Source organism: Diorhabda carinulata, chromosome 10 (genome assembly GCF_026250575.1).
Source record: "Diorhabda carinulata isolate Delta chromosome 10, icDioCari1.1, whole genome shotgun sequence".
In the NCBI taxonomy this organism is placed as follows: domain Eukaryota; kingdom Metazoa; phylum Arthropoda; class Insecta; order Coleoptera; family Chrysomelidae; genus Diorhabda; species Diorhabda carinulata.
In genome coordinates this window covers 2561871-2577067 of record NC_079469.1, presented here as the reverse complement: position 1 = coordinate 2577067, position 15197 = coordinate 2561871, and the positions used below count along the sequence as shown (strand labels likewise).

Below are 15197 nucleotides of genomic sequence, written 5' to 3'. Positions count from 1 at the left end.
ACTTTTGAGGTTATATTAATTTTTTTTTTATTTACGCTTTAAATATATAATTTAATTTTAATTTGAGAGTCGCAAAATATCCAATTAAATTTTTTTTCAATAAAAGACGCAATGAAAAGTTGAAGGTTATGTTTTTGTTTATGTTCAGATCGTTCTTTTTGATTTTCTTGATTTTTTTTAGCTTTTTATTTTGATATGATTTGCGTACAGGGACTTTAAAACTAGTGTTGCAGTTTTATGAAATTTTGCACCTCTCACTCCTAAGAATTGATTCTTACTGAATACCGCGCATTTGTTTTTACGATTAGTGGTAGACATTTTTTTACATATTATTTCGCGCCAAATGTACACATATTTGACAGAAAGTTGAATCGACTCTTAAACGAAAATGTTCCACGAATTTCACAATCAGATGTTTAATGGCGTTGAGATGACAAACAAAAATTATTAATTTTATTTTAAAATGTTTAGTTTTATGTGTTGTTGATTGTGGAAACAGTGGAATGAGTGATAATATAGTGATTTCTATCGAAATTTCTTTAGTATTGAAGTTGGCGACGCTTCAAAACAAGTGAATCAATAAATTTAATACCAACGATTTTTTTTTATAAAAATACGAATGTAACAAAACTTAAAACAAATCGATCTGGAAGATGTGGAAATCGAAAATTTGTGAAACTTTGAAACAACTCATTGATAGTTTTTTCGAAATAGAAAAAAATAAAATAAAACTATACGTGAAGTGATACTACAGGTAAAAATAATGCATAAATTATTATAAACATTTATTGTTTAATATATTTGAAGGTTAGTTTTAGATCAAAAATTGTTATGGAATCGAAGTGTTGCTCTTGGTCGTAAGTTATTAGACAATGGGACAATGTTTTAAAGTTTTTAAATTTTGATGTAATTGCTGGTAATACACTTTGATTTTGATGACACATCATTTGCCATAGCAGAACTGAGCCTTTTTATGAAACTAAAAATAAAATGTGAAAAATAGCAGTATGACATGTTCCCTGATTTTTAAAGTATATAATATTATACAGGACTTCAATTTATTTTAAAAAACTGCTGTTTTACAACGCCCATAAACCACGTAGCTGTTAAAAAAATGATTTTATTTGGCTTACAAATGCTAATTTCTCACTATTGATATTTACATAATAAATATGTTATAGAAAAAGTAAAGTATTGTGAAAAAAAATTACGTAGCACGTAGCATCGGGCAATATGAGGAGGGGTCATGGGAAAGATTGAATTAGGCTACGTGTAGGGAGGGAGGGGCCTAAAACAAATTTATTAGTTTTGAGATTATTTAGAGTTAGGGGAGGAAGAAAATGATAACAAAACAATTTAAACGAACAATTGTGGAATTGTGTATTTTTCTTGTAGTAGCGGAAGGTGACAGTGTGGCTTCTCATCAAGGCTACCACATCCAATATGTCGAACCGGAAATATACGCTACCCAAACGAACGGCGGACAGGCACAGATGTAAGTAGGAGTATTACAACTTTTCGTGATCCGGATCAATATATCGATATTTCCAGGGCGTATCCGGTTTATACAGTCGGAGAATCGGCGACCCTTTATCCGATTACGAACGCCGGACAGGGACAAGGTCAATATTATGCAGCTACGAATTCCGGTACGACAACTGTTACGGGTACCGTCGGTTATACCACAACCGGAGGACAGTACGTAGTTCAGCACGCCGTGGATCCGGAGTCTCTCATCTCTAACAGGGTATCACCTCAAACTACTAGTGCGGTAAGGCTTTGTTCGGTTGTAATCGACAATTAGTACTGACCGATATTTTAGATTGTAGAATAAAAGTAGTATTTTTACAGATTTTTCACAGGGTATAGTATTTAATTTAGTTTCATTTATCATTTCATTTATTTTATCTAAACTTTCGTTAGTTGTAATTAAATAATTCTGTGATATCCATAGCGAACTGTTTGCTACGTTAAAAATTACACTGTCTGGTCCTTCGAGCCTTCATTTAGTTTATAACCGGCTCGAAAGACCAGACAGTATAGTAAATAGTGTGTTTAGTATTCTAAATCTTATATCAACTCTTCGTATTGAATGTTGGGTATATAAAATTGTTGAAGTAGCTGATTTCATCAGTACTGACTGTAGGTTACATCAGAAAACAGCCAATTATAAAAGATATAACTAAAATTGAAATAATAATAACAATATTTTATTCTTTTTAACAGTTTACGGACTCTGGTGGATTTTTTTTAAATTAAAACGTCTTTTTAGTCAAATTTTCCATCTCTAAATTTGAATTTTCGATTAATTTAATTTAAAAATTGATTATAGCTCGAAAATAATGAATTTTTTCATCAAAAACAAAACTTTTTACTTTTTTACTACCAAATTTGTTTTAGCTTGCACTTATTAAATACAAAAAAAATTGTAATTTAATAAACCTCCTTTATACAGGGTATACCAAAAAAATAGCAAATCGTTGTATTTTGGACGCTACTGTTCGTAGTTTTTTTCGGTAGGAAATTTTATTACTAAAATGACCAAAAAGTAGATTTGGAAAAATATTTTTTCAATTCCAAAATAGCCGCTACGGGTCGTAAAGCGCCATCTGGAATTTCCAATGAAAATCATTTTTAGAAACAAAAGTTTTCATTTTTCGGTATTTATTATCAAAATATTGAATATTATCAAAATAATAGATTAAATTAACTTACCAGAAACGAAATTTTCAGTTTTTACATGAATATTTCAGTTTTTTTTCAAATTTTTCTACATTCAAATATAAACAAACTTTCAAGCTTCATCTTTGTATTTTTATGAGTTGGCTGTCATCTGTCAACAGTTTCAAAATGGAAGTATACCAAAAAAGGCAAATCGTAGTATTTCGGGCGCTATTATTCGTAGTTTTTTCCGATAGGAATTTTTATCACTAAAATGACCAAAAAAATTTTTTTTCAATTCCAAGATGGTCGCTACGGGTCGTAAAGCGCCATCTGGAATTTCCAATGGAAATCACCCAGTAAACCTGGCCCACAATGTGAACTATTCCAGTAAATGTATCAAAACAAAATTAAATTCCAGCGAATTTTTTTAATAAAATAAAGTGACGAGGTTTGATTCAAAGTTTCTTTTTAATTTATTAACTTCTGAGCTAATTTTTTCCGTTCCTAGTCTTCTAAATATCAAAACGTTTATTATATATTAAATTTAATTAAAAAAATTTTCTTCAGTTTTCTTTTACCCAATTTATACAATTCGGGGAAGAACCTGTAATCAAATGATGTTTATGATTATGGCTAATGCTTTGTGCGCCTACAAATCCCTTTATTGGGGTGGAATACTCCCCTTGTTTTTGTCATTATAGTCTTTTTGTTGGTCCTGGTTTTGTTTGTCAGTTTTCTCCATTCTTTCCGTTTGAGTATTTTACTTTCGCCCCCCGTATATTTCGCGTTCTTTTTCACACTTTATTAATAAAATTGCCAACAACAAACAGTGACCAAGATACAGCTTTTCGCATTTATTTATCTGGCAACCTTGTACGGTGTTGCAAATCCACCGGAGCCCGTAACGGGACATGAAATCTAATTTTCCGAATACATTTGTGACACAATAAAAAAGATGTACGTAAATTTTGATATGTAACGATCGTTTTTGTGTTATGAATTGTATTTTGCGATGAATTAATTAACTGATTTGATATAACTAATCGCTTTTGTAATTATGGGCGGTGCAGGAAACGAGTTACGTTGCTACAGCGACAGTGCATGCTTCTCAGCCTTCGGTAGTTACAGGTGAAGACGTAGGATCAGCCCTGGGACACGCCACAAGGGTGTCTCCGGCCACCGTAAGTTGCCGGCTTTATCTACTAACACGTTTTTTGTTTGTAGCACAAAAAAATTGAATCGCGAGCTTTCATTTAGTGCATGTGGTAGTCTTTGTCTACTAAAGCTTGATTCCGACAAATTAATTATGTTTTTGTTCGTTTTTATAGGTACAGGGTGTCCCGAAATTGAAATGAGTGTGTTTGTTTTTTAGTTTCCACAGTTCCTCAATTCTAATTATTACTCCATCATCATTCGATAACCCCCTGTTTAAATTACTTCGTTTTTTAATGAGATCCCACTTTTAATACAATAATTTCAGCTTATTTTCGTTTTTGAAACTTTGTAGGTCTATTTGACATTCAATTATTACACTTTTATTTATCTCCACTGTATATTTGTCGTACTATTATCATTCAATCACCCCCTGTATAAAATACTGCGTTTTTAAATCAAATCCTATTTTTATTTCAATAATTCCATCTTATTTTCGACCTTGTAGGTTTGTTTGACATTCAATTATTACAATTTTATTTTTCCCCACTGTACATATATATATATATATATATATATATATATATATATATATATATATTGTACCACTATCATTTGATCACCCCTTGTATAGAATAATTCATTTCTCATGAGATACCACTTTTAATCCAATACTTTCAGCTTGTTTTCGTTTTTAAAACCTTGTAGGTCTTCTTGACATTCAATTATTACAATTTTATTTTTCTTCACTGTATATATATATATATATATATATATATATATATATATATATATATATATATATATATATATATTGTATTATTAACATTTGATCACCCCCTATATAGAATACTTCATTTCTTAATGAGATCCCACTTTTAATCCAATACTTCTAGCTTATTTCCGTTTTTGAAACTTTGTAGGTCTGTTTGACATTCAATTATTACACTTTTATTTATCTCCACTGTATATTTGTCGTACTATTATCATTCAATCACCCCCTGTATAAAATACTGCGTTTTTAATCAGATTCTACTTTTAATCCAATACTTTCAGCTTGTTTTCGTTTTTTAAAACCTTGTAGGTCTTCTTGACATTAATCATTTCACTTTTATTTTTCCTCACTGTATATATATATATATATATATATATATATATATATATATATATATATATATATTGTATCATTATTATTTGATCTCTGTGTATTTATTATTTTTCGAACACTTCCTGTATATTATCCATAACTACAGGAGTCTAGAGCCAATTTAATTTTTGCAACTTATCACATGTCCACTGCTTATAGAATCGGTTCTTTGTTGTTTGAGGACGCCCTGTATTTGGGTTTGGATAGGATTTAAACTTTTTTTTAATTGAAAAGGTTCAATGGTTATTGGAAAATTATGAAACTGCTGAAGGTGTTTCGCTACCTCGATCTACTTTATACGCTCACTACCTCAGGCATTGCGCCGATAACAAATTGGAACCCGTAAACGCGGCTTCCTTCGGGAAACTAATAAGATCCGTATTTTTGGGATTGAGAACGAGACGTCTAGGAACCAGGTGGGTACCAATCTATAGGATTCATTTTGTTTACATTGTAAAACTTTAAAATGTAACGGTTTTTAACTTTTTTTCTATTTTTTACGAGACTTTTTATAATATATCAACATAATATTTGAGAAACAAAAACAGAAAAATCATTTATGGTATCGATTTTTATTTATATAAGTTAAGGATGTAAGTAAATAACAATCTTTATTTTTTGAAAGGAAAGTTTTTATTTTTCGGTATTTATTATCAAAATATTGAATATTATCAAGACTATAGGTTAAATTAACTTACCAGAAACGAAATTTGCAGTTTTTTACATGAATATTTCAGTTTTTTTTTTAATTTTTCCACATTCAAATATAAACAAACTTTCAAGCCTCATCTTTGTATTTTTATGAGTTGGCTGTCATCTGTCAAACACGTCAACAGTTTCAATATGGTAGCGCGGTAAATTTAAATAAAAAAACTTGTTTGATTACATTGGGTGAACGCTATTTATACACAGGGTGTCTCGTAAAAACTCTGATACAAAACAAATACTTATAGGAAAGTCCAAAATGTATCCAGTTACATCCCTTTTTTTCCTGTTAGAATTTAGATGCAATGTTTACTTTGCAGTGTTGCCACGTGTTATATAAATGAATACGAAACGGATTTTAATTTTTTTAAATTCACATTTTATGATTAAAAATCAAATTAATTCAAACTTTACATTTCATTTATCATCTTTAGTAAATAGTACCTTTCTAAATATTATATAATTATTAAGTACAGATACATAGCAGAGGCGTATAGGGGCTTTAGAAGTTACACGGTCTCGAATAGTGCCCGAAATTTCGAAAAAAATTAATTTCTTCATAACCAAATTTGGTACATTGTTGAGGGCATAAAGTAATGGGAAGTTGAATCGTTCTGAGGGGTTATTTAAGAGTAAAATTTTCATCTGTCAGTCGATTGACGTGACAACTTAACTTTCTTCTTCTCTTTTATTCTATTAGTTATGTATAGGCGGGATACGAGAGCTATTTATGAGTTCTTAGTATATTACACTTTTGTTTAAGACTAATTCAGAGTTTTTCATCGATGCTTTCATTAGGGGAAACTCGAAATATCACTACTACGGCATCCGAGTTAAACCCGGTTCTCCTTTGATGAATCTGGAAGATCAAAGTAGTCGAGTGGTTCTAAATAGTTCGAGTACCAACGGTAAAGCTCAAGGTACCGTTAGACCTTTCAAACGAAGCTCGGAATCGTCCGATTCCATATCGAATTCCGGGTTATCGCAACACATCGGTTATTTAGGTTAGTTGGTAATAAAAAAATGTATCGATTTAATTCGATAACCGATTTTTTTCTTTGGTCATGTGTAGGTGATGGTAGTACTGCCATTCCAGTATTTCCTGATATACAATTCGATGAACCGTTACCTGACGAATGTGGCTTCGATGATGTGGATACTTTGAAATCTATTTACAGGGAACATTTGGAAGCGTTTTTGGATGCAATTTTGAGTCTCGAATTTGCGACTGTCGAATCGCTTTGGAGGGAATTTTGGAGGTATTTTTATCATTAATTTTTGTATTATATATGTGATAGGGTGGCACAAAAAAAACAATTTTTTTTCCGAGCCTCTTACCAAACGGCAGGTGAAAAAAGGTTTTCTAAAATCGTCAAAAATCGATTTATTTATTATTAAGTACTTGTCTTGGAAACTTTGAAAAATTTTTCTTGTAGAAAAAACTGAAATAATGAGAAAAATAATTGAAAAAAATCTATTTTTGAGGATTTTAGAAATTTTTAAAAATTTTAAAATTTAGAGTGGCCTTTAAATATTAAAATTTCGACGTTTTCATAATCATTATCATTTTTCTTGTAGAAAGAACTGAAATAATGAGAAAAATAATTGAAAAAAATCGATTTTTGACGATTTTAGAAATTTATAAGAATTTTAAATTTTAGAGTGGCCTTTAAATATTAAAATTTCGAAGTTTTCATAATCATTATCATTCTTCTTGTAGAAAGAACTGAAATAATGAGAAAAATAATTGAAAAAAATCGATTTTTGACGATTTTAGAAATTTATAAGAATTTTAAATTTTAGAGTGGCCTTTAAATATTAAAATTTCGACGTTTTCATAATCATTATCATTTTTCTTGTAGAAAGAACTGAAATAATGTAAAAAATAATTGAAAAAAATCGATTTTTGACGATTTTAGAATTTTTTAAAAATTTTAAAATTTGGAAAGGCCTTTAAATATTAAAATTTCGACGATTTCATAATCATTATCATTTTTCTTGTAGAAAGAACTGAAATAATGTAAAAAATAATTGAAAAAAATCGATTTTTGACGATTTTAGAAATTTTTAAAAATTTTAAAATTTGGAGAGGCCTTTAAATATTAAAATTTCGACGTTTTCATAATCATTATCATTTTTCTTGTAGAAAAAACTAAAATAATTAGAAAAATAATTTAAAAAAAAATCCTCTTTTGAGGATTTTAGAAATTTTTACCTTTAAATTTTTTTTTTACTTTCCGTTTCGGAGGGGGCTCTTTAACATTATAATCTTACATATTTTGGTACGAAACTTGAAAAAAAATTTTTTTGGACCACCCTAATATATATATATTTTTTTAGGTCTCAGTATAACAATAACAGCGACGAATGCGAAGAAGAAAAATATCTCTCGAAATCGAAATTATTTTCTTTATGCAATTTGGAACCCGTTCAACATTTCATGCGACAAGTCGATCTGATTTTTTACCAGAATCTCATTCAAGTTTTGGTACCCGACGTTTTGAAACCCATACCTGCCACTTTGACTCAGAGTATACGGAATTTTGCCAAAAGTAACATTAACATCGATATCGAATCTTCGATTACTTCAACCGCCTTTTTTCTTTTTGTTCTAGATTTAGAAAATTGGTTGACGAGTGCTATGGCTGGAGCTCCGCAGGCTATGCTCCAAATAAAACTCACCGCGGTATCGGCATTTAGCAGCAGTTTGAGACGCTACACTTCCCTCAATCATCTTGCTCAAGCAGCCAGAGCCGTGTTGCACAATAGCAACCAAATCGGACAGATGTTGGCGGATTTGAACCGAGTGGATTTCCATAGCGTTAGAGAACAGGTAAACACATCAAACAAGTCGAAAGAAAATCATTGAAATTAAAAACAGGTTCTTCGAATATAATCTAGAGCATTCCAGAATGTTTAATCGTACAGGTAAAGGCAAAGTTACACTGCCCCGTCTTGATAATCATTCGCTATACGCTACGGATAGAAATTTGATCATTTCCATATCGAATCAGTTACTTGAGGTTCCAGGAATCATATAATTACGATATACCCCCTTGAAGTAGCTAATAATACATTTAAACTCGACAATCGTCGATTTACTCCAACAAACACCAAGGTAGTCTCTTCTTGTTATCGAACAACATCCGTTGGATCTTCATCGGTTATTATCCATCGAAAAGTCTTCTTACAATGATTGTTTATGTTGTTCTTATCACCGACATACCTTCGATCCAAAGTAGCAGTAATATGGAATAGATCTTTTGTGGAGACACTTTGTTACCAGATTTTGTTGATGCGACTTTCTGTATCTGTTGGTGGTGTTCAATTATCACTCTTCTAGTTCTTCCATCAAGAATCTACCTGACTTGTTGCAGGGAAATCTTACTTCCCATAATTCAACACTTGGTATCAATTTGGAGCCGTACAAAAATTCAATTTCTATACTTTTTCTTGTCGTATCTTCGTATTATTTTCGAATATTCTTCCGAATCTCACGAGAATGCTTCAAAATGTTCGATAACTCTATAATCATATATGTAAATACCTGATACAATTACTCTGTTTGGTCCTTCGAGCGTTCATTAGGTTTATTTCCGGCTCGAAGGGCCAGAAACGCTGTAATTGTACTGGTACTAAGGTCATAAACAGTGGTTACAAGAGATAAATCTGTTAATAGGTTAAATTTCGATATAAATTTTGCATAAAATCAAGTTATTACATCTTTAAGTGTACAATGGATTGAAATTTTTCTTTATTCAATCCAATTTAATGTCACGAATCGTTACTAATATTTGTATACTGTTAAGTACACTTACAATTAACCTGTCTGGTCCTTCGAGCCTTCATTAGGTTTATATCCGGTTCGAAGGACCAATCGCTTTAACTGATTAATTATTATTGAATATGTTATAGGCATCTTGGGTATGTCAGTGCGATAACGATTTAGTGGCCCGTTTCGAAAACGATTTTAAATTGACGCTCCAACAACAAAACTCTTTGGAGCAATGGGCGTCTTGGTTAAAAAATGTCGTAAAAAGCGCGCTGAAGCCTTACGAAGGCAAACCGAGCTTCTCGAAAGCGGCAAGACAATTTTTACTCAAATGGAGTTTCTACAGTTCAATGGTAATAAGAGATTTAACGCTTAGATCGGCGGCTAGTTTCGGTAGTTTTCATTTAATCAGGTTGCTCTACGATGAATACATGTTTTATTTGATTGAACATCAAGTAGCCGAAGCCACTGGAGTCGTACCTATTGCCGTTATTTTGGAAGGAATAGTAAGTTTTTGATTGTTTTTATAACTTTTTGAGAGAGAAAAAAATGTATACCGTTATGAGTGCTTTTACATCACGATTCGTATAAAAATTTACCGCTTACAATACTTGTAGTAGTTCAAATAATACTACAATAGAAAACGCATCACTCGCTAAAAACTGACTTATGACATATGTCAACCATATTTATAGTAGTTCAAATAGTACTGTAGAATTTAAAAACGAGTCATTTACTAAAAACTGACATGACATTTGGTAACGAATAGATTTATACATAATAATCCCTATGTATTCAATAATTGAGGATAAGTTTTGCACTTCGAGGTTATCTTAAACTATTAAGATAATATTAATTTCGAAAAATCTTATACAAAAATATATTTGAATACTGTATAATTTATTAACGTCAAGAAACATTATTATGTGAATTGTTAATCATTATAAGTGCTTTTATATCAACATTCGTATTAAATTTTCCTACTTACAATATTTATAGTAGCTCAAATAGCATTAATCTTGAAAAACGCGTCGTTTGCTAAAAACTGCCTAATGACATTTGACAACCAGTTTTCTAGTATTTGAGACATTTAGCAACCAAAATAAAGATTTATACATGATATTTTATAAGTATTCAATAATTGAGTAAATGTTTTGCATTTCGAAATTGTCTTAAATTATTAAGATATTTTAAAGGAATTTATTTCGAAAAATTCCCTAATACAAAATTCACTTGAATATTTATTTTGAAACGGTACAATTTATCAACGTTAAAAAACATTATTTAAATTATTAACCGTTATAAGTGTTTTTATACCTTAATTTGACTACAACTTTACTAATTACAATATTTATAGTAGCTCAAATAGCACAACCTTTAAAAAGTCGTCCACTAAAAACTGCCTATTGACATTTGACAACTATATTGTTAGTAGTTTAAATGGCACTGGAACCAAAGAATATATTATTAGCTAAAAACTGCCTTATGACATTTGACAATCAAAATAAAGATTTATACATAATAACCTATTAGTGATTAGTGATAAATGAGGAAAAATTACGCATTTCAAAATTATTTACGCGCCCTAATTGATTTACTTTTCGGTTCCAGTTAGCTCTTTTTGTTTTGACTGGTTTTTCCAGTGCTTTTTAAAGGGCTTTTATAGTATTGATAACGTAACGGTTTTTTTTTAAATTATTGAGATTGTGTCTTCTAAACCCTCTTATCGATTGATATAAATACTAATATTGATTTTACTGTGGATACAATTTCAGATATTATGAAAGAAAATTTGGTAAACTGGAAAAAGTAGTATTTCAATTAATAATAAAATTTCTTATTCCTCGTATTTTTGTAATCTTTTATACAAAAAAAAACAATATAATAAGTAAACCCACTATAATATCCGTTGATAATATAAAGTAAAACAATTTGAAGTTAGATATTATTATATAAGTTAAAGAAAAAATGTATAAAATATATTTTTTTTCATATTTTTCTATGCAATATTTGAAAAATAAAAACGTCACAAATACGAAACTTTTCAATATTGATCATATGCATAAACCAGGCTTAACAGCTATAGAAGATGATCCTTTTTTTTTTAGAAACAGGACATACTGGAGAATAGTCTGAGCGTTTATGGTAACGACAATTTTACATCAACGAAATTGCTTTGCGCCAGTCCCACAGAGCCCTTATCAAAACGTTCCAAAATTAGCTAGCTCAAAAACCAGAAAACCAAACTTGTTATTCCACCATTTCATTAACACTACTACTATCATAGGTTATTTTTTTTTTTCTTTTTATTCAAATCTTTTTATCTTTTTTCCCGTTTATAGGGACCACGTTCTTAATTTGTTTATTGTATTATATTTTATTTGATCATTTTAAGTGAAGTAAGCCGATTAGCATTTTAAAATAGCAAATGTTACTCGATGAATTTTTGTTGCTTCATATATGTCGAAGGGCTTAATTCACTTGAAAATTTCAACTTTGAGTAGAAAGATGACAAAAAATACCGTAGCGATTGTAATGAACTGTTTAGGTGTGTTATATTTGTGCAATCTCGGTTATATTCATGTATAACCGCATATGTAAGTGCCGTCAAAACATTTGTGTGACAAATAATAAGTGTGTATATATAAACGTTTTATATTTTGGCACTTATTTGATTTGTTTTGTCGATTAATGAAGGTGTATTTAACACGTTGGCTGCCTATACACACCTCATTGGTTTCCTCAGCAGGACCGTCTTTATGTCTATCCCCAGGACCCTTTAGGGCCAAATAATAGTTGAAAAAAATAATTCAAACAAATTTTATCTTAAACAACAGGGTGAATGTATTAATAAACTGTTTATGCTTCCAAATGCTCTTGATTTTAGGTCTCTTCTTAGAAATTTTGTCATTTCGATCCCTTTTAGTCTTTATCAAAATATTTTTAGTCGAAACGTCAAAATTTTTTTCTTTCTTTAAAAAATTATAAAACAAACTAATTTTGAATCAGAAGAGATTTAAAACGAGAACATTTAGAAGCATAAACGTATCAAAAGGTCTAAGAAATACCAAATTAAAAAAAATTTGAAAAATTGTTTTCATACGGATCATAAATTTTTTTTAAGTGAAAATTTTCATATAAATTGATGAAGCCGGAGAAATTTTTTGTTTCTTTCTGAATATTATGTAATCTTGTACACTGAGAAACTTTTTTTTTTATAAAAGGGCCTCAATTTATGTTAGGTTTAGTGCCACTTGGTTTTGAAAGACGGTTCTGTTTCTTCTATTAATTATTATGAAATAAAATTTAATAATAAAACAATAAATATCACCTTCATATAGACTGTATTGAAATATTTATTTTTATTTATTAACATATTACAACATCGACTGATTTATTTGTTGGTTTCTTTTATTGTATATACATATATATCTATTGTTTTTCACTTTATACACGGAGAAACGGTTTATCTGCTTGTTTTTCATTATTTTTTTCTTATTTAGGGATATTTTTACGAAATAAATGGATTTTTATTTGTATATGGGCAAAACCAGTGTTTCGTGAGAATGTTTAAAGTCATCGAATCACATTATAGATCAAACAAAATATAAAATTTATATTGTGAGTTGATTAATTGCAATTATGACATGAGTTTTATATAAAAAAATACCAAAATCTGTCCATGATGGTACCTCAAAATACCCTAATCACGCCAACTTTTTATAAATACTGAATAATATTAACGGAAGTTCCTTATCGACTTTGAACGTTCTCGTAAAAACTGTAAAGAAGTTCGTTGCTCAAAAGTGTAATCCATCCATTGAAAAAAAAATATATATATAAATAAATATTTTAAAAAATAAAAAAAAAACATAATACGCAGGGTAAATGAAATATTCCTTTAATCAGTACAAGTAAGTATTTTTGAAAAAATAACCCGATTTGTTGATAATAATTCATTTCGAAATAAAGTACGACTCACATTCACTCATTCCATTAATATACAGGGTGTTTTAACAATATGGTATCTATTTGTTGATATTCGGTGAACGAAATTTCTTCGAATAATTAAATTTACCACCCAATATTTTCAATTGATCTTTCAACATTGCAATTTAAGTTTCAAGTGACTTCTAGTCTAGTCAAATTTGGCAATTTCAATTTTTGAAAAAATGTGAATGGTACTTTTGAACTACTTGATCATATATACACTTGATTTATAAGAATCCTCACCAATCAAATACGATGTGAAACAATTTGTTTAGACAGTTGACAGCCGCATTGTCTTTTCCCTAACGTTAAGAATTCATTTTATATCAAAATTGGTTCCATTTTAATTATATTTAATAGCGTTTTGAATTGATTTGCAAATTTTTATATATAAGGGTGAATTTTTAAAAATTTTTCTTCTAATATTTTTACTATAACCAAGGCGCATTTACAGTTTTGGCGCCTGTACTGACCCCTGACATTTGATATATTTTTCAAAATATTTTTAATCGAAATTGAATATTCCTCGTTTTCCGTCCTAAAAGGTCTGTTTTTCAACTGATTTTCCTTTTCCGTTGCATTTAGTTTGTCACCAATTATCTTCAGATTGATTCGTTACCCACTCTACTATATCGTAATGTTTTTCTTATTTATTTAATTAATAAAAACTGTCTCTCGCGTTCTCTATTTATTTATGCACTTTACACTACACTTCACTAATTTATATAAATCACTTATCACTAACACTTAACTAATTTATTTAAATTCTTCGATTGCTTTTCTATTTTGTTTCGTTTATTATGACTATTTATTATAAATTGAACTAAACAGCGTTTCACAAACTCCTTTATATATCCCAAAAGTTGTAGAAAATTCTTCAAAAGAAACGATGTAAATAAACCGCTTGCTATTAAAACTTATGCTAAAACAATGATGAAACGAATTCCGGGTATTTCATCAAAGGAGGCGCCTTCGCCGAAATTTAAAATTCATTGTAACCAAGCAGTGTCGGCTCAAGGACCCATTTCGCGAAATTGTTTGTAATAATATAATTTTTCTTAATTTCTTACCCCGTAACTAGGGGCAATTTAATGTAATTATATCTAAAAAAAAATATTTTGAAATTATTCAATTTATTTCTCTTATTTGAACGATTCTATAATGAAACGATTTATTAAAAAAAAATTGAATTTCAAGTGTACTTATGATCAAAACTATTTTTTTTCAACTAAAGTTGCCTCAAACAAAAATACGAATATAAGTATAATTATGTGAATAGGAAAATATAAATTTTGTATTTGCTGTTGAGGATTTTGTATAGTCATCATATTTCAAAACAAAAGAAAATCGTGTGCTTGAAACGCATGCCCGGATTGGCTCGAAAACCTCCCGCTTTTTAGGACACAATTGCTAATTACCTGAAGCCAATTTGGATTTGTGAAAAATGCTAAAAAAATCGGATACCTTCCGAATTTTTGGAAAAAAACGCACCATGAATATGTTAATTCAGTTACTACTGTACTTTTGAAAAATAAATTTTAGTCTTATCACCTATTGATAAAACTAAAATCGGTCAATTTTAGCGAAAATTGGCACAATAATAATTTGAAGCAACCCTATTAAAAAGTTTAATCGGCACGAAACCCAAAAACTACAAAGGTACCATTGGAGAAAGGGAATTGGTTTTAAACTTGACACAAGCACTAGATCAAGATGCAATTCCGGATATAACTTAATCATACATTCAAGACAGTGGTCAATTTGATC

At 29.7% G+C, this 15197-nt stretch overlaps 1 protein-coding gene and 1 long non-coding RNA gene across 11 annotated transcripts in view; one reads left to right on the top strand and one right to left on the bottom strand.

Moving 5' to 3' along the window:
- LOC130899042 (transcription factor RFX3) overlaps positions 1–12782 on the top strand; it is a 41779-nt gene extending 28997 nt beyond the window's left edge. For 5 of the 10 annotated variants that reach the window (XM_057808710.1, XM_057808711.1, XM_057808713.1 and 2 more), the window contains 10 exons: positions 1396–1495; positions 1552–1771; positions 3735–3845; positions 5198–5379; positions 6467–6672; positions 6741–6927; positions 8009–8220; positions 8284–8501; positions 9584–9946; positions 11549–12782. In XM_057808710.1, the coding sequence (XP_057664693.1) occupies positions 1396–1495; positions 1552–1771; positions 3735–3845; positions 5198–5379; positions 6467–6672; positions 6741–6927; positions 8009–8220; positions 8284–8501; positions 9584–9946; positions 11549–11665 (1916 nt within the window). In that variant the 3' untranslated portion in view covers positions 11666–12782. Of the gene's footprint in view, positions 1–409; positions 755–1395; positions 1496–1551; positions 1772–3734; positions 3846–5197; positions 5380–6466; positions 6673–6740; positions 6928–8008; positions 8221–8283; positions 8502–9583; positions 9947–11548 lie in introns of those variants that run through there. The other 5 variants (XM_057808715.1, XM_057808719.1, XM_057808720.1 and 2 more) reach the window with 4 other exon arrangements.
- LOC130899044 (uncharacterized) lies at positions 776–5815 on the bottom strand. The gene is made up of 3 exons (XR_009059958.1): positions 5662–5815; positions 2716–2930; positions 776–979 (listed from the first exon to the last, which is right to left on the bottom strand). It is a non-coding gene; the product is annotated as an uncharacterized LOC130899044 (long non-coding RNA).
- Positions 12783–15197: the final 2415 nt, after the last annotated feature.